Below are 19,805 nucleotides of genomic sequence, written 5' to 3'. Positions count from 1 at the left end.
AGCTGTATCAGACGGCAGCTTTTTTTCAGTCCACGCGCGGCACATGTGGTTTGGCTGCAGCGTCTTAAGAAAAATAGTTTTTTTTTTAGCTATGTGATATTCATTAAATCACAATGTGGTTCATTAAAACCACAGGACCTTCGTAAAGGCAGCTTCACGTACGGTCCCGCTGCTTACGGATTAGCACTAATTAAGGGCGGTTATTAAGTGTCTAATCACTGGTTGACTCATATTTGTACGGAAGCGCGTTGCTGCCATAAAGGAAAAATAAATCCTCGCCCTCCTCTCGTAATTACGAGAAGATTGTCTCTTTATGTAATCACGCGATGGCACAATTGTCATTTAATTATACCTCTAGTATTGCGGACTTGCGGAAGTTTTAAGCAGTGGGACTGATAGCACGTATAACTGTTCATAACGGAATCACCATGGCTTTGATCTCTAAATCCCACAAAACCGGCCCTCATGCTTATAATGATTCTGTTCAATTTGCTACATCATTATGACTAAACCCCAGTCGAAAGTAAATCCGTACAAATTCTGCAGCGCTGGACATCGACCCAATCATTAAACCGAAAGTGCCCGCCGAGTTCACGGAGGCTTCCAGATGCGTTCAGTGCACAACGGTACCGGTTGTACGGTACACACATTGAAGTAATAACCGCTATCTTGTAATTACGAGATAAGGGGTGATTGATCTCGGAGAACTGCAGGCATTTCGTACCTCGACGAACAAGGCGACTGGCTCTGCAGAACGGACAACGCCGGACAGGCAGCGCCCTTGTACTGGAACACGGCGTACTGTGGGTGGAGACACCAGGGGACACAGATGACCATCAACCACACTAGCATCAGCAAGAAAAGAAAAATGACATCCTGCACACCAACAAAATAATGAGCACCCTCAAAGGATGAAGTACCATGGTGTGGGTGAAGAGCGCCGATTAAAAGGAAAGCTATTCTTGAAATAGAAGCATTCCTTGCCAGACCCATGAGAGGTCTCTGAAGGGCTCCATGTCGCCCAACTCCGCGCTGTGGGCAGTAATGAGAAACTGCGGTATAGGAGACACAGGAAGTGCGCTGCTTGCTAATAAGACAGCTTAAAAATAATTCTAAAAATGAAAAAAAAAATATGAATGGCGATACCTTTTTTTTTTACATACCATTGTAACTATGCCACAGTGCGAAATCATCCCCAGATAATTTTAACTTTGATATACATTTCACTACCACCCTTCTGCTTACTGTGAAATGATCAATGGACAGCGGTATCTGGGAAGCTGAGGCCCAGTCACAGCCACTGCTGTCAAAGGTTGTGTCTGAAGTGCTGGACTGTGCACAAGGCAAGACCTTCATTTGGCACCTGCGACCTACAGACTCAGCCATACCATCCCTTTCTCCTCCATACGGATCAGTCCCCTGCAGGCTAAAATAATGGGCTGTCGGACGCACACATTCTTCCTTCACAAATACGGATTTGCATTTCGAAGGCCAACCAGCAAACACGTCGGTAAGCTAATCGTCTCTACAGTCACGTCATTGCTTCTGTCCCACACAGCGTGACAGAGATGCTCATTGCTCTGAAGAGGCAGGATAATGAGAGGCCTGAGCCAAAAACCGCAACGCTGCTCTGCAAAGCATGCCTACAGAGCTCACACCTACACGGCGCTGTTCTCACAAAGGCTCTGGTTATTCACTTCCCCTTGGGTATGCGCACAGGAACACAGCTGCTTTTGTGAGTGTTGAGCAGACCTTTGAGCAGTGTTAAGTTGGGCCACAGGGATGTTCAAACACAGCAATGGTATTCTTTATTTGTTGCGCAGACCTCCTTATCTAGAGTGACTTGCAAAGATAGCTACGGTGTAGCTGTATTTCATTTTTAACAAGTCAACCCCAAGAGCAAATGAGTGGTTTAAATCCAGTCAGACCTCCCGAGGTGAGAAGATTCCAATAAGCGCTCATGGATTCTCAGCATTTGAAAGTTTATTTTAATTCAACTGCACAGTTAGGATTCTCTAGTTTTTTGTGTCTTTGAACAAAATTCTATTAAAGTGTGTAGCCATATGGAAAAGATTTGGTTATCAGTATCACCTACAGGATTGTACACAGAAGACCTGGCCACTGACTGCTATTTGGTAGCTATACCAAGAGCACTGCGAATAACTTTCTCAAGCCCTGATCTACAAGGTTCATTTTGTTAGGCAATGATACAAATGTTTCCTACACGATCCAGCACGTTGGTGCTTTAATAAGTGGATCATCTCTGAGGGTTTCCAGTTCACAACAATCCTCTACATCAGAAGGCAGGATAATTCGGCTCAGAGGTTTGAACGGGGAGCCGTGTCGCTGTGCAAGCTACAGAGGAACAGGCAGAGGTTAACGGCACCCTGCAGGTATAATGAAGAAAAAAAAAAAGGTTTTCGTGGTGGAGCCTTCTTCAGGGGTGTGAACAAGGTTTCACAGCTGAAATGTCTCTTCCCACCTTTCTGCGTGGGAAGAGCATCAACTAATGTTGTTCGGGGACATGGAGACATTTAATTAGCTCATGTTCATAAGGCCCATCCAGATCACTAACTTGCCTTCCCTAGAGAATACTTACTTTCATGTCATAAATTCTTCCAACACCGAGCGTCAAAAAACAAGTCATGCTTGCTGCTTCTCTCAATCCTTCTGAACAGAATATCCCATTTTAATTTTTCTGCGATGAGAATCAAATTGTCCTTATAGGCCATTCACTACTTACCTCATTATAAAGTCAATCTCAACACATCTCTATGAACTGGAAAGCGATAATCTCCACACAGCTGCAATACACATCTTTATGGTTCACTGACTAGCATGAGCCACTATTACAATATCTCCTCTGCAGTCATAAAGAAACATGTTATGGCTACAAGTACTTCAAAACACTGCCTAAAATACAACACATATGGGAAAAGCAAAGTTGCAAGGATCTTTTGAGTATCCTCCAGTAATCCTATAAACTTGAACAGATCTCTCTTTATGCAGATGTATTCCACAAGGACATGCTGTAGCACATGTCAGAGTGAACAATAAACGAGTTTCCTATTCTGCAGTAAAAGGGCCCAAACAAAACTCTTCCTTATTTACCATGAATTATTACAGCATGCAGTTTTAGTCAGGCAACAAATAGTATACCCCTCCCATCTGGTCTTTAATTCCATACCATACTGAAACGTACAGATCCACCAAAAAAAAAAATCTAATTTAGGTTAGTTCAATAAAAAATCAGGTTTCCTGTAGCCAAAAAGACTAAAGTCACCTTGAAAGCGCGCGTAGAGACGACGGATATCTCTTTTGCCGATTCCGGAGAAGTATTTCTCCACCTTTGTCCTGTTGTACAAGGTAATGCCAGGGGGGATAGTGGGATATGAAACTAAATGGTCGATACCAGCAGCCTTTAAAATATACGGGGCGTCTCGCTCCAGACTTTCATGGTGTCCGATCACGCTGTACTTGACGTCACAAGGAGCACACAGCTCCACATAGGTGACCCAGTGGATGATGTGATCTCCAAACTGCTGGTCCAGTCGCCGGCGGCCAGGGTCGCCCAGGTAGCGGATAAAGTCCTCAAAGCGCAGCCCCGTTGCTTCCGCGCGGCTCTTCCGGTACTTGCGGATGATCGCGGGCGCGATGTCATGTTTGTACCAGGGCTCGAACCTGGGGTTCTGCAGAAACTTGTCCTTGAAGGCAGAAATCAGCCTCTCGAACGGGTCTCTCACGATGAAGAACTTGAAATACGTGTTTAACCTGGAAACACAAACACAGCACTCACTGCTCGGGCACATGCCATATTAAATATATCAAAAAGATACACTCCGCCGATCTACGTGCGCCGGGTGCAGAGTGTTGCTACAGACCCTTAGGAGCTAGTTACAATGTACCAGCTGTACCAGGTGTCTAATTCTAGAGCTGGATGACACTCATTTTACAATTTCCCACTGCAGCTGCACTTTTACCCCGTTAATAATGTTATAATAATGTAATAATGTTTCTTTATTAGCCCTGTACAATTTCTTGTATTAGGAATTCTTCTTTTCTCAGCTTTTCTCCATGGAGATACAGACACACAGACAGGGAGAGAAGCTGGGGGTCAGAGCGCAGGGTCAGCCATTATACGGCACCCCTGGAGCAGTTGGGGTTAAGGGCCTCGCTCAGGGGCCCAACGGAGTAGGATTCCTCTGCCGGCCGCAGGATTTGAACCGGCAACCTTCCAGTCACAGGCGCAGATCCTGAGCCACAGAGCCAATGCTCCGCCCTTACCGTCACCCATCCTGAAATTCCCTGTCCTGGGGGGAGAGAGTAACCGCTGATTCCAATGGAGCAGGGAGAAAAGCCACCTCCACCTTTGTAAACACTGTGTTTCTTCTCTCCCCCGTGGGAGTTTCGCTCACCTTTCCGCGATCTCCCGCTCGCTCAGGGAGGACAGGCGGGGCAGGCCGTTCCTCTCATGGTCGTGAACCAGCGCCTCGGGAATCTCCTCCACCGTGGAGAAAGCCCCTGAGGAACAGCGCAGAGGAAGCACGCGGTCAGGTCCGGCCCCTCCCCGCTCCGCGGGCACACCCAGACCAGCCGGGAGCGCAAGGAGAGCCGCAGTGCGCGTGTGTGCCTTTCACCACCCCAGTCGCCAGCCCTGCTCTTACACTGCCCCACTGATCTGGTTTTCAGCTACCGGGTTACGGGACCACCAGTGTTTAATGCTAGTTATTTGCACAGATGACAGCTGGTTGTATTCAGTTAACTGAGACCGTTGGGTCAGATTAAGAATTGATGAATTGATTGAAAAAAAAAAAAGATGAAAATTTGCTCCAAAAAAAAAGCCCCAAACAGAGTCACAAACACCAAAAATTAAAAGGTGTGACCAGTCAGCATCCACAACAAGCCAGCCTCAGTTGAGACACTGCTTTCCCTCTATGTTTTGGAGCATCGGCGCAGACAGCGGGTCTCCCCGGGTACAGAGATCAATATTGCTGTACAGTATCACCCCCAGAGGCTACACCTACAAAATCACTCTGCCATTTACCGTTGAGCACAATGAGGACCTTCTTCCACTGCGTGTTCCCTACTTTGGGAGTCTGGCAGAAGAGGATCTTGTGCTTGTCACACACAAAGATTCGGTCCAGGACAAACTTGCTGATGGGAGTGTGGGTGAGGTTCTTCAGCGTGCTGTTCCTGCACACAGCCGATACCAGCTCCAGTCGCTTCTGCGCCACTGTCTCCCAGTCGCCCCCTTCCACAGGGCCCTCAGGACCCTGCAAGAGAGACGAGTGTCTTCATCACCACCGGCTCAACACCCGCTGCAGTTACTGCTGTCAAGGAAGGTTTTTCACTAGTACTTATTCCGAGGCTAGGCTATATCCCTGCTCATTCATCAGTCTGGACTGAAATTTGGGATCTGCTCGCAACGATCTTCTCCGATCCCAGATGCTCATGTAAAAGATATTTCAGAAAATCATAATGCCTCTCGAACTGCAGATTGCCCAAACCGGCAATTATTATTAAATGCTAAAGCTGAGTTTTTTTTGGACAAAACTGGATTTTCCTAAGCCTACAAGATCTTGGCATTTCATAAGACACAAAAGAGTCTCCTCCTTAAAAGGACACCATAGAGCTTTTTTAGAAAGGAGTGTGAAATGACAACCCAATCTGTCATTTGCTGTCCAAGAAAGCGCAGTTTGTCAGGCTGTCATAACTTGGTCTTAAGTGCGTCATCTTATCTGCCTGCAATAGAGACTCCATAACCCCCATAATGCAACCTGCAGTATCACCTTGCCTTCTGTTTCCTTCTACCATCATGAAACCATCTGTGTGTAGGCCATTTGTTTACTCATTCACGTATCCCCAGACACAAATAAAGACCAAATGAAACCCAATGCATTTAAGAACTCCCCTTCCTATTACAAATGGCTAAGGACAAACTATCTAGCTTTAACACAGTCGTAAGTTATCCACCCCCTGAAGCATTACACACCACTGCCCACAGAACGTCGTTTTGAAACGGAGGCAATGAGCGTTTAATTTTTAGAGGAGACATTTGCAGCCCCTACAGTTTTTACAGAACCACATCACTTCACATATGGTCACTGCCTGCAGTGAAGAGCAATAAAAGACAATTAACTTGACCAGCCACGAAAAGAGAACTTCAAAATGCGTCATTACAGGGAAGGAGTTCTTACATGTAGGAAAGACAGAAGAAATCCAAATTTAGAGCGATAATCTGGTGGATTATGTGCATCACCTGTGGATTTTGTCAAGGCACCTGAAGGACAATGAACTAAATCAACATAGATAACAGAAAGTCATGCCTGGACAACACGTTTCCGGCTCTATGAAGCAGGATTCAATCACATTCTTCATCCAATGTGGCGCACAACACATTCAGCTCATTCATTCACTATGGGAATTCAAAACTGAATGAAAAACCCCTCCCTTGTAGCAGGTGGACAATTCAAAGTTCAAGTCAAGTTCTCAACCAGGTTATTTCCCTAAAGACTGTCACAAACCTTCCCTTCATATTGTAGGCCCGAGTTACGAGAATGATATTAACGCAATTGAATATTAACGCAAGCCAAAAATCTGCTTGCGCACCACTAATTGGAAGGGTGAATGTGGGGGGAAAAAATTGCAACTGATACCGTATGTCAAATTCTGTCCCCATTAAAATACACTTTGGTAGAAGCAAATTTTTTCAAATTCTTATAACTTAGTTTCCTCGCATGTAGACAAGTTTATAACATCAATTTTTATCCTGATAAAGAGAATATGCTTAATATGTATTGATAACTAAAAAGAGAAAACTATTAAATATTTCGTCTGTAAAGCCTTCGGCCAGTCACAGGCCACTGTTTTTAGAGCAGTTCTTACTCAAAGCAGAAAGAAAACCCCATGCATAAGACACAAAGCTAAAAACAAGCGATCGTGTCTTACACCATTGCTGATTTGACTGACAGTCTTGTGAGAAATGTATTTACAGTAAGAGACTGCAGTTCTGTTGGGATTAAACATTTATATTACTACACCATCTGGAAAACAAGTGCAATGCACACTGCAAACCACACTGAGGACTGATATAAAATAGAGACACCAAACAAGGAAGTCAAGTATTTAAATAAAGAAGAAGAACACTTCTTCCACGCGAGGTGTGGGAGTGATCTGAATGCAAGCCCTCGAGAACTCAGCTCTTGCCCAGCTATTCTGAACACGTGAAGAGCCTAACGAGAAGAATGCGCTGCGTTGGGATTTGCACACTTTTCACAGCCACTTCTAGACAGGATGGGAAAGAAACTGAAGGACGTTCGCCGACTGCCTGCTGGCAGAGAAGTGCAGTTCCCTGCCTATTGACGCCTTTGCGTTTGTTAAGCCGCTTCAGCTGATGACGTCATCTCATACAGCTTGCACTAGCGGCTGCTTTTATGTTCATTTTCTTAAGGAAATCCTATCACTGCTTCTGCACCACTGGAGAATTGTGTGTCCATCCAGTGAGGGCCTCACGGTGAAAGACAGGCTCTTACTTGATTTGGCTTTGTTCTCTTCCTCTCGGGCTCTTGCACTTGGGACTTGACATCTTTTGTGGCCGGCACAGTCCAACTTAATGATTCTGACTTACCCCCGTAGTCTGAAAAACAAGACCGCAGAAGTGTCAGGTCTCTCTGTTACTTGAAAAATATCAAGCAGCTTGGTGAAATACCCATCCATTTCTTTTGTGAATGCCTTTCAGGCCACGATAATCCCATCTATTAAAATCCACTACAAAACAAAATAAGACAGTTCCAAACTTTCTCATAGAAAATGTACAGAAACAGTGCCAAGTGCCTCTATCAGCGACACATTTTGTATGCAATATTCAGCCTGGTTATTTTACATAACTATATACCTCTCTCTAAACTGCAACTAGCAGGTTCCAATCCAGCAAAGCTTATCTATTGCCCTCTGGGTACAATGTTTTCATTATTTTGAATACTGCAGTTGTGATAACTGTATATCATTGAGCAGATTTTTGCAGGAATATCCCATTCAATAACGAGCACAAATAAATATGCACCTCAATACACACATCAGCTGGCGAACTGCACGGGCGAAATGCTCGTCAGGCTTTGAGAGACGGACAAGGCACGATTCAGCGGCTGTGATATGAATTGAAAGGCTGTTTGCCCTGGTTTGGATTAAGTACAGTTTTAGCGTTTTTAACTGGGAGGCAGAATTGGCAGCAGAAAATTACAAGGCAATGTCATTTGACAATAATTAAGGAACAGAAAACTAACCAATTCATGCAACTGATTGAAAAATACATAGGCATGAGTGTATTTCAGCCCATTTCCTCTGTTTGGAACGTCTAAGTAAGGAGTTTTCCCATCCATTATTGCTATCAAAATGCATTCTGATCTTTTAATTTTAAACATTTCACTGTAGGTATTAACCTATGGAATGTACAGAATACTTTTAAAAGCCACAGAACAATTGAATTTTTAGTGGCTTTTTTAAGCAAGAGCGTTTCATGAATTTTAAATGAACAAACCCTGATTTAAGGGCGATTTTTCAATCCTCTCATCTCGAGCGTCCCAGCGGAGACGGGGATCAGGCCGTCTCTTTCCCCGGAGCCCACGAGCAGTGGAAAGTACGGGATTATCCCTGGGGAGCCGAGCAGGCTTGGCGAAGGGCCACACGGAGTCTTCCTCGGTGACCTCGGGAGCACGAGTTCGCAGCCCCTGTGGAAGTCCAGCCGCGGGTCCGAGACCTGGGCCCACAGCGGCCCTCACCTCCTCCCCCACAGCCCTCTCTCCATGCGCATGGAGATGGGAACCGTTTCTCCTCAACTTAGGAGAACAAAGGGTTCTGGCCCTTTCCTGCAGCGGCTCCCCTCGGGTTCCCAAAACATGTTCTTGCACCCAGATCAAACCTCACTGCAGTCATGTGAGCTTCCGATGATTTACCTCCAGGCCCGTCTCACCCCCCCCAGAAAGGGCACCTTGCAGGCCAGGTCAGGAGCCACTGGACGAAACCAATCTGCTAATGTTTCTTCTCCACAGCAACATCATTCCAACCCAGAGTTGTGTGGACTCATTCCAGATACTTTTGATACCTGATTCTGCTTTCTGGTGTTGGTATCTGTGCAAAAAAATACTGATTGACCATTTTTGCATTGTGAGCATACCTGGGCTTATGAATGAAAGCCTCCAGTGAGAATCACCCCTCAGCAGTGGAGATTTTGATTCAGAGCTCAGAACCAGCGGAGACACGAGCTGTTTCCTGAAGCGTGTTTAACTGAAGCACAGAGAAAGAAGGTGGCTGCGCTGCTGCATCACCTGCGTCTCCAGCGAGAGTTAATCCACAACTGTTCTGTCTGGGACTGTTAAAACAAACCTAACAACACAGTACGGGAACTCACTGAAATAGATAATCAAGCACGGGCTAAATGAATTAACTAAGGACATGGTATTAACTTATGACACACCTGCACCTTTTTCAAACCATAGCCCTGAACCTAATAAAACAAATTGAATTTGACATGTTAAATGCTATAATCCTTACATGGTATTCTGATACAGGTATTAATAGCCGTTATCTTGTAGTTTCGTGATAACTATAATTCGCCCTTCTGCAGTAGCGTAGTGCCATCACTAAATCCTTCCATCACAGTATGACAGTGCACTCACAACCATGGCAGCCTAGAGCTGGAACTGGGTTTTTGCTGTTGTAGGACAGAACTGAAGAGCTGCAGCAGGTTATTACAGCTTCATCAGTCTTGATGGAAGCAGCTCTCTGAGCCTCACTGGAGAATGGCTGTTGATCAAGTCCACTATCGAAGCTCTCGGGCTATTTACAGAAGTGACACTGGAGATGCCAGCGGAGTCATGTGGCCATTTTGAAGGTCATTCCTCTGGCAACAGTACTTCAGAAAAGAGCTTCATCTACAGAGCAAAACGCCTGGTCACCTGAAGCATAACTACCCAAGCAATGCCAGAGTTAATTTGAACATTTAACAACATCGTAAGCCGTTTCAACAATACTTAGTATACTTTGCAAAGCTTAAACTCTCAATACTGCCCATCCCTACTGCAAACAGCTGTATCTCCTGCCATAGTTACATACAGGGATTTCACGAACGTCCACACCAAAGCACTTAGTGGAACGAGGTGCCAGCCTCCAGATAACACATCTCAGCGAACTGGGGTACAGGCTGCTCGGTAACAGTCAGTCATTCAAGACCCCATGCCACTTCTCACAACAAAAGGCGTTATCCCCCAGTGTGATGGCTAAAGCCCACTTTGGACATGAACAATACAAGAGATAAGATAAGATCACTTTATTGGCCATATACAAGTTCTTGTATTAGGAATTTGTCTTTTCGCATACCCCAGCTGGCTCTCCATGAGACGCACAGACAGGGAGAGAAGCTGGGGGTCAGAGCGCAGGGTCAGCCATTTATACAGCACCCCTGGAGCAGTTGGGGTGAAGGGCCTTGCTCAGGGGAGTAGGATTCCTCTGCCGGCCGTGGGATTTGAACCAGCAACCTTCCAGCCACAGGCGCAGATCCTGAGCCACAGAGCCACCGCTCCGCCCACCTCACGGCTCCCTACATCTCAGGGGTAAAGATATTTCTCACTTCGGCACGTGACCAAGCATGCAGCCAGGGCCTACAAGGGGGCGCTCTGTCCTTCAGCGGAGGACGGAGCTGGCACCCCCCTGCCTCCTCCTCCTCTATAGGCCAAGCTAGGATGAAGAGTGCTCCACAAAACGAAATCACAGAGAAAACATCAATCAAGCCGTTTCAGAGCCTGACAAAGACCAGGATCACTGACGATCCATCTGTCTCGCACTTTGTCGGATTAAGAACCAGCCTCGCTAGCATCAGGTTTCCTGCTCTCCTGAGCCTGATAAGAGGCTGCCCGTCCGCCGCGGGAGACGAGGAGACGCAGCAGGTGTTCCTGGAACACGAGGGAAGGAAACACACTCCTGTGTCACACGGCCGCACCTCAGAACTGCAGTGGCTCCAAGTGACAGAGCACATGGACCAGCAGCCTCGGGGGGTCTCTTCCAGACCAGCAGACCTCCGGCTGACAGCTCACAAGGCCTTGTTAGCACTGTGAGCCTGTATCGGAGCACTCAGGGTAATTGGGAGTCGCAGCCGGTGGACAAAAGGGTGTGAATTGTACCGATGCTGCTGCCATTGTTGTTGGCTTCTAAATTACTTTCCCTCCTTAAACTAGACGCTTGCAGGTTCAGTGCCCGTGATGGCGAGGTAAACAGCTGACAGGCCGCTTCTGTAACTCCACGCCAGGCTCTGTAATTGCGCTGCAGACAAGTGCCTTCCCACTCCTGCGGGAGGTTTCTGCTCGCGCACAAACGAGGAATGAATCTTCTTCACTTCACCGCGGTAAGGAAAAAAGAGAAGTACAGCCCTCGGCCTCACGCGGACCTGGAGTCTGCTGGGCAGAACGTTTCTAAGATGAAATGCAGGGGGTGCTTCAGGTGTGCAGCTGGCGTTGACAGCTGAGTGTGGCAAGAGACCCACAGCCCTGTGACCAGCTGGCTTCTCCCCAGGGAGAAGATCAGGAGACCAAGTCAGGTGTGCGTCCCGCAAGAGGACATGACAGGAGGGTGCAGGCCAAAGGAAAGAGCAACACGATGAGCTGAAGGAGCACCAGTCCTGGACAGGGGTCCTGAATGGACAGGAAACCAACGGCACACAGAGAACCCAGGTGTTACTTCCCTACTACTGACAGACAGAGAAGATCATTGCCCAGAACGTTAAAAACTTCCATCTACCTGATAACCTTCTCATTTCTCAAACAACGCATTCACCCGTGATGACAACAACGACCACATCTACAAAGCATAAATTGTTAGCGTGTCACAAATGAGTAGGTAATGCAGGCTGATGAACTCAAAAAGTGCAAGTGGCATTTAATAAGGTTTTAAGAAAGGCACAAGGACAAGCTGCCTCCGCAATACCTGAGTCCTTGATGCATAATTAATTCAGGATGTTCCAGCACTAAAGTTGAGACGGTAAGGTGAGGTGTGTCTAAATGAGTTCTCTCCAACAAGAAAACAAAATGCGCCGAAGCCGCAGGCAACTGCGAGACGTAGGATTGCTCCAATTTGTTAAGAGAATGTCTTCAACCCCCACAGGCCAGCCTTTAATAGGCAATGTGGTGAAAACATCGCACACATAACCAGAGCCCCTGTAATGGTTACAAGGCAGCGAGATCATTTTCTGCCACAGGTGAATTTAAAGACGAGAAAGCAACAAGTCTTTCATATCCGCAGTACACTCTTCAAATTCGACAAGTTAGGAACAGATACCGGTATCGATAAGGATGAGCTGGAGTACCTCACCGCCCAGAGCTGATGCCACCCTATTACACTGTATGAAACTGCTGTATCATCCCTCTTGCTCGTGTCTCTGTCTCTCCACGGCGAGCTGTGGAAGCACCTGCTGGCCGTCTCTCAGTCCACAGTCCCCAGTCAGCCTGGGAGAAGCTCAGTAACAACTACTTACCACCACCCCCACTACACAGGAGACCAGGTGGGGAAATGAGCAATCACTTCAGTTTAATTACGGGAATGTTACACAGGGCAGTGTAGCCCCATGCAAATGGAGAGAGACGGATTTAGCCAGAAATTAGCCAAGTTTTACGTCTCATCCGAAGGACGGCGCCTGTTTACAGTATAGTGTCCCCGTCACTATACTGGGGCATATACTGGGGGCATAGTGGTGAGCGCCCACTGTTGGCACCACTAACACCTCTTCCAACCTCAGTTTTTCCCCAGGAGGTCTCCTATCCAGGTACTGGCCAGGCTCACGCCTGCTGAGCTCCAGTGGGCTGCCAGCTGCGTGTTGCAAGGTAATATGGCTGCTGGCTGTCACAAATTATCCGTCGTGATAATGAACATCTTCAGAGGGCACTTTGGAGAGGCTGAGGCACCTATGCTGTGCTCTCCAAATTTGGTTCATTTGTTTAGTTTTGCTCCGTCTAGCACGTGATCTAGAGGAAGTGATGCCAGTGAACAGAGCCTAGCAGAACGTCTCTGAGCTGCATTCGAACAAACTGAAAAGGGTAAGTAACCTTCCAGAGCGACTATCACCTTTCACTCTAGCTTGTGGTCTCCCTGCCTCAGAAAAAAACAGCAGGCTGATATTAACTTCCTGCATCCCAAAGGGCAGCACAAGCCTATTACTGCCCACACCATCCAGACTGACTCACTGTAGGCACTGCGAAAGCACTTTCCTGTTCAAATTATCACCCCTCATAAAGAACGAGATCCTCAACAACTAGAAGTTGAACAGACATCAAAAACCTATGGAGGAGGGAAAGTACATCCTCAGCACAGAAAAGCGATTGATTACTATACATCAGGATGACCACCGGTAAATGAAAAATTCTGTTCAACTCAATAGAAATCACTTTGACCAATTCTGACAGGTTTTCTGTTGGATGCCCTCTCCCCCTCATCAAACTCAGTGATTCAAAGGACTTCAACACTGGTGATGCACCACTTCAAATAATAAAAATTAAAAATGCACTGGCTGGTTAGCGAAATCAACAGTTGTAAGGACTAGAGTGCAAGGAAAAGAAAACTGTGCAAAACTCAATATTGACTCGTTCATTTGCCTCCATTTGTTCCAGTCACTTGCGTTAATGGGTCACCTTGGCAAGGCGATTACAGCTGCACTTTGCTGCAGCCAGTAATTAGCAGGAGAGTATATCAGACTCCTAATCCAACGTTTGTTTAATTGCATTAGTCGTACAATGACTTTATTCACGAAGCACACCTGACATTCTGCGTTCAGCTCTGTGCTTTGTCTCAACCGATGGTGGGCACAAAACCGTATGTATTTTGTCACTGGATGAGCAAGTTTGGTGCATCTTACAAAATATTTTAAAGGGAAAAAAAATGTATCCCCCTTTGTGGGCTTTCAGATAAGCCCATAAACAACGTACGTGTTTTTTGGAGGGATTCATGGCCTTGTAAAAGTCAGAAGAGATCCAACATTTGACCCACATTGATGGCCTGTAGCTCAGGTTACAAGCCTAACATCTACACTGTAACCACGGCTTCCAATGGCCAACGCATTTTACAATATTCACAAAATTAAAAAAGGGGGAGATGGATCTGTCCTTAATTGGAAAGCCTGGAATGTGCTTTCAGATAACGTCTGTCCCTGAAGCTCTTGGTCCAGGGCAGCACTACACCCTGAATGAGACAGCAGTCTGAATGGGGAGGGCCTGTTCAGAGATACTGATTGACCCAGTCCATATTTAAACATTACAGTGTCGTTAACAGTCTGAATACATCATTTACATCCTCGCAGGACAAAAGAATCTGATGAACATGTCTCAGGGTGGTGAGTGTGCCTTCAGGCTATGCTTCTTTCATGTATCTACAATGTAAGATAAACTTTGATCAGTATTTGCACATTTTTATGGAATTAATTTACATCCATACAATGATATCAAACAAAAGTGTTTATGACCTGTTAGATTATAGGATCCGTTTCGAAGCCTGTAACACCTAAAATGAACAGCTTTTCAATTATGATGCTGCATGCCGATAAAAGCTTTACAGTAGTGGGAAACTGTTTAATATCAATTCTCAAGAGGGATTGGTGGCAGTGTCGCTTCAGAAACCCTAACTGAAAAAAGCATTAGATCTCCTCAGGTAACGAACATAATAAAACAACGAAAAACAAATCTGTTAGGAATGTCTTCAATCATTTGTACTGTGACAATTGTGTCCGTCATGTAAAAAAAAATCAATCATGCTTAACCTTCTTCGGCTGTTTACAGGCATCAGAGATTTTGTGAATTTCGCTCTACTGTATTTACGATGTTTATCGGTTCAGTGGAGCAACACCGGCTATATTATTATTGTCCAACTCAACAATAATTACGAGCTAAACTGGGGTCCAGTACTTCATGTAGTACTTCAAGGACAAGGCAGGTTTGGCTTAATTGATTATTCGGGACTGTACCCCAAGACCTCGTTCTCTGCACCCCCTTAGCCGACTGGCATAATTAAGCCATCTCCTGGTCACCGGTGGCACCACGCTGCAGGGGGATGAGAGAGTTAACATCACAAATCGAATCAGCTGCTAACAACGTCAGGTGGGTCAATAAACCTCAAGCCTTTAAAATGCAGTTCACATGGTGACGGAGCAGCAACACTTCTTGACCCGACGGTCTCAAGGGCAACTTTTATTGAACTCTTGCATCCCTCCTGCGCCGACCACCGGGCCTCAAGGCAGCCGGTATCCAGGAAACCGTCTCCTGGAGCCGGCCTGCACATCCGTCACAGCCCCCCCTGGGGGATTTCGGGATAAGCAGGTCCCCCGGCTCGGAGACTCACCGTCGGGGACTCGGGAGCTGAAGCTGATGAACTTGCTGGCAAACATCAGGATCAGCAGCACCCAGCCGCAAGCGCCCAGAAGCAGCCAGCGGTGCCGCATCGTGTCCGGCGTCATCCGCTCCCGGGCATCGGGGCAGCACCGCGACCTGCGGGCCCGGCGTCACAGCGCAAAACAAAATAGAAACAAAACAAAACAAAACAAACAGGAAATCGACGTGAATTCACTGGTCAGGACGTTGAAGGCGAGGGGGGGTTGGGTTCACACCTCGTAAGGTCCAACACGCCACGGGAGAATAAATCGATCACAAGGACACCAGACCGACTGCCAGCAATGAGATAAATCTACACCCCCCTCCCCTCCCCGTCTCCAAACTGCAGCTCAAGGACAGCGAGCGTCCCAACATGTGTGCAGCCCCTTAACCGAGAAACAGCTGGTCACAGAGCCCGACCCTTCTGAACTGACCCTCTGCCCTCCTTAAAAATAATTGAACGTCACACGCTGTATTCAACGTAAATGGGGAGGTGGAGGTGGGGGAGTTGGGCAAGGAATAGTGCAGGCGCTTCTTTTTAGCTCTTGTGCAAAAAAAAGTGTTGCAAAAAAAAAAAACACCGAAGCCTTAAAAGTCGCTCGATGTGACCCCCCCACCTCCCCAAGGATACACTTTACCAGAATAAACGAATCCGTCGTTTTCAACGCTCACCCGGTCACTGTCACCTGCTAAATATACCGGTTTAAAACATTTTTTTTTTAGAAAATGATGAGCGGCTGAGTTTTGAGAGCTGCTTTCTTTTCTTTTTAATGGGCTTGACCACTGTCGCGATACGTATTTGGATTGAAAACGACACGGTGACGCGTTTCAAAGCGGCTCGGGTGTCTGTTTTGGGCGTTTCTGACATGCCCGTCTACAAGAAGCACTTTTTAAACTCATGTCAAGACGAGCTGCGCTAATCGGGACTGCATTTCCGTCTCCCCTTCACGTTTTCTTAACTAGAACCCCGTCACGGACGTACTGGAAACCAATGATGAAATGCGTGTGTTGTTATACGTACACCAGCACTAACAACTACTGTATCTCCGTGTCTTCGTGCTTCTGCGCTGCTCTTTCTGCAGGTGTTGGTCTGTTAGCGGCTGTTTTGACAGACAGGACATATGCGTGTTACTTTTGAGTCGCAAGTTTCTCACACCCCCCACCCCCGAATCGTCTCGGTGTGTTTTCGTGGGATTGTAGCCTCTATAAATTAAATCACCCAGGAGGTGCGGCGCCCGTGTTAAATACACGGTTGCGACCCTCACGTCCCCAGAGTGGGAGAATAAGCGTCCTCATGTGGTAACAAAAAGGGTACGTGTTCCCCGTCCACTCGGCATAAAACATCTGCACGGAAGCCCCAGAGTATCTTCCTACAAATGCACGATGCACGCTCGGATTCACCCTTCATTCAAAAGCAAAAACACACAAACGTGTGTGGGGCGGAGAAAAAAAAACACACAGATAAAAGCAGGGAAGCGCTAGTCTTGACCGGAATTACAATGCAACGCTGCCCCAGCGCATCTACTGCATATCCGTTTTCCGAACAGCCGGCCCCGGGCCTCGGGTCCCGCGGCGCAGCGTAGCCGGGGTGTACCTGCACCGAGCCGGGCTCGTCGCAAGCGAGGTGGCGGTGCAGCACCACGGGGGAAAGCGGAGGAAACCCACAGTCGTGCATGCACCCACCTTCTAGCTCATACCGTGCACGGCGACGGAAGGGCTTCGGCCGCGTCAGAGCCACCGCCTTTCGTCCATAACGCCGAAAACATATTCGTTTGTTTATTGGCAATAACTGTATCTTCTTTTCACTGTTGGGTAACAAAAAGAAGACCGAAATCTGTCGCCCCCTACCGGCCAGTGGATACAATACAGTTGTGAATAAACACGTGTCAGGTCACCGCAAGAGGCAGATGGGATTAGGACTACTCCTAATTCGCAGTCTGTTTCATAACGGATTAATCTTTTGGCGCTTAGGTGTACGTGTGTGACACGCTGAAACCTAAAGAAAGTGCAACATAACATTGTATTATAATACTTCATAAACTGCGTGTTTTCTGGTTTTACTGGCAAAATGATTGAACATATAGTACTACCTGTACTAGACTCCTATGGAGTCACCTGGAAATCCAGAGCTCACACCTGCCTCCGTTCAAAGGTTTACGAGCGTGTTGGCGTGGCCGTATGGATTACAAAGCGAATGTCTATATTGATTGCAAAGCCCGTCTTTTCACCACTGCAACTATCTCGTTATCGCAGTGCTGTCAGTTTTGTTGCCGCCACTTTATCTGCTGTTTTAAAGTGTGTTTCCCATCTCCTCTGCTTCAGTTGGCTTTAGTATATCTCCCCAGCAGTGCAGAAAACAACGGGGGAGACATTTACTGTGCCTTCGTGCTTCAATTCAGACATGTTACTGAGACAGAGCATGTTCTCCTTCCCGAGATGCATTAGGTCCGTCATGTTTGAAGACGGCATTCATCCAACAGCCCGTGCTAATTTTAATTAACGCGCAGTGCTTAGCTGCTGAACAGTGCTGGAAATTGTTTTTAAATCCTTTCTTTCATTGTTTTATAGTTTGTATTCTGTTCAATCCTTAGGCGATAAATTACAGATTTGCAGTACAAGACTAAAAGTAATCTGGAAACCTTTTTTTGTGTCGTACACCGTAGAAGGCAGATGGGTTTTACCTCCCAGACGCCTTTTTTCCAAGGCTCAAGACCTGAGACCTGTCCTACACGAGCGCTGTGGCTCCTGGCTGTTCTTTCAATTAGGCAAAGGCCGGTACGTTTTCACACGTCTCAAACCTCAGTGGGGATCTGAACTATGACAGAGTATTCCCGTGTCCATTAAACAGCACTACTGTATTTCTATCAATGACCTCAATTAAACCGCTCCGAGAGTCCTTCATGGAGGCACGCTGGGTGAAACATCGTGGCTTTGCGTCCTACCTGACTCACGCCCGCCGTTCTCCAATCCTGCTTAATATCGGCTCAGTCACAGAGCCGATTCCAAATGTTTCACACCTGCAGTTATCAACACCTTTGCCTCCTGCAAGGAAAAGGTGATTACAAGCCAACTGCACATTTTTTTATAGCTCCTGAAGAAATCCTAGAGAAATGCTCCTTCTCCTTTAAAAAGAGAAAACGGTCGAGCCACTAACGATGTTTTCATTTTTGTCTCAGGCAGCATCTGCGTTTTCTTCATTTCCTCCACCATTTTGCTCTGGGCTGTTCCAAGATGTTTGATCTGCTGCTCCCGAACATTTGCCCACTAGAGATTTTACAGAGTGATGAAAATGTATTTAGAGAGTTTGTGTTTGTGAAGTTGAAAGTTACATAAAATGTGCATTGCTCCCACACACTGCATTCTGACTCCCAATTTTGTTGTGTGTTGTGGCAAGCAGCGTTGACGTTTTTTTTTCCCTCTTTTGCAATGATCGTTCTGCATCACGGATAGTTATGTTGACCGGAGTCATTGATGACTCCAGCACCTCAGCTGACTTGTATGTTAGTTCATCCCTTTAGAACTATCAAGGCCATTAGCCTGGTTGACTACCAAGTGCTCCGCATATTGCATTTAGATCTAAAAGCATGTGCAATGATGCAGTTTCAAATAAACCTGTAAACACAAATTGGTGCCAAGCTCCTCTGCTGAGCTTCATCGTGGAGCCCCTCGCTGTGACATAATGCTCTGTGCTCTGTAACTGCTCCAGTCTTCGGGGGGGAAAAAGCCACTGTGAACAAAGAAAAAAAAAGATATCCAGAATACCTCTGACATTGTGTTTCTCAGAAATATATCCAAATCTGTGCTTTTCTCCTCTTTAGATGTACATTTATTTCAAATGCGAATATGCCGGCCGTGACTCTCGATGGGAAACTGCTGTTGAAAACGGCCGGATCGATGCCACTGCGTCCTGGAGATGGGCTGAAAAGGATGTCAGCCCAGAAAAATAATTGAGCATGGCACATTTTGGGGTTGTCTGAGAATGTTTTTCCAGCCTCATCGTCTACTGCCCTGGCTTTCTGTACGCTGCCCTGGATTTAAGAATTCATTCAAGCACCACGTTCTGCTGAAGGCTCTGCATGTAGGTTCTGAAAATAACTTGTAAATTACACCTGAAAGTACATTTAATTGGCACTAGTGTAAAAATATTGTGCACAAACACTGTTCCTATATGCACAGCAAATTTTATTTTTGCTGTAACTTAAGTAGAAAATACGCATGATTAATAAGCTCAGGTACTGTATATAGATCTCTTTATTTGTAATATAACCAGGTTGTTTCACATCCCACACAGTGAAAATTAGAAAGGAGGTTGTATGTCTGTTTCAGAGTCTTTAAACACAGTAGTAGCTTAAAGACATTCTCTAATTGTACAAGAAATCCATCATGAATTCATTCTACTTTTTTTTG

The 19,805-nt window shown here is 46.3% G+C and overlaps 1 protein-coding gene across 4 annotated transcripts; it reads right to left on the bottom strand.

The window, feature by feature from the left end:
- Positions 1–1,965: 1,965 nt before the first annotated feature.
- Positions 1,966–17,240, bottom strand: chst10 (carbohydrate sulfotransferase 10). 4 transcript variants are annotated; one of them, XM_069178976.1, is made up of 6 exons: positions 17,096–17,240; positions 15,370–15,515; positions 7,533–7,636; positions 5,045–5,273; positions 4,416–4,521; positions 1,966–3,771 (listed from the first exon to the last, which is right to left on the bottom strand). In XM_069178976.1, exons 2-6 carry the CDS (start codon positions 15,482–15,484, stop codon positions 3,234–3,236), a joined length of 1,092 nt encoding a protein of 363 aa, XP_069035077.1. In that variant the 5' UTR covers positions 15,485–15,515; positions 17,096–17,240; the 3' UTR covers positions 1,966–3,233. The 4 variants fall into 4 exon arrangements, with proteins under 4 accessions (XP_069035077.1, XP_069035076.1, XP_069035078.1 ...); XM_069178975.1 differs by having other exon boundaries at positions 17,082–17,239; XM_069178977.1 differs by lacking the exon at positions 17,096–17,240 and adding an exon at positions 16,993–17,017.
- Positions 17,241–19,805: the final 2,565 nt, after the last annotated feature.

Source organism: Lepisosteus oculatus, chromosome 15 (assembly GCF_040954835.1).
Source record: "Lepisosteus oculatus isolate fLepOcu1 chromosome 15, fLepOcu1.hap2, whole genome shotgun sequence".
NCBI classification, from domain to species: domain Eukaryota; kingdom Metazoa; phylum Chordata; class Actinopteri; order Semionotiformes; family Lepisosteidae; genus Lepisosteus; species Lepisosteus oculatus.
The sequence above is the reverse complement of the archived record's forward strand: the minus strand, read 5'-3'. Positions and strand labels throughout refer to the sequence as shown.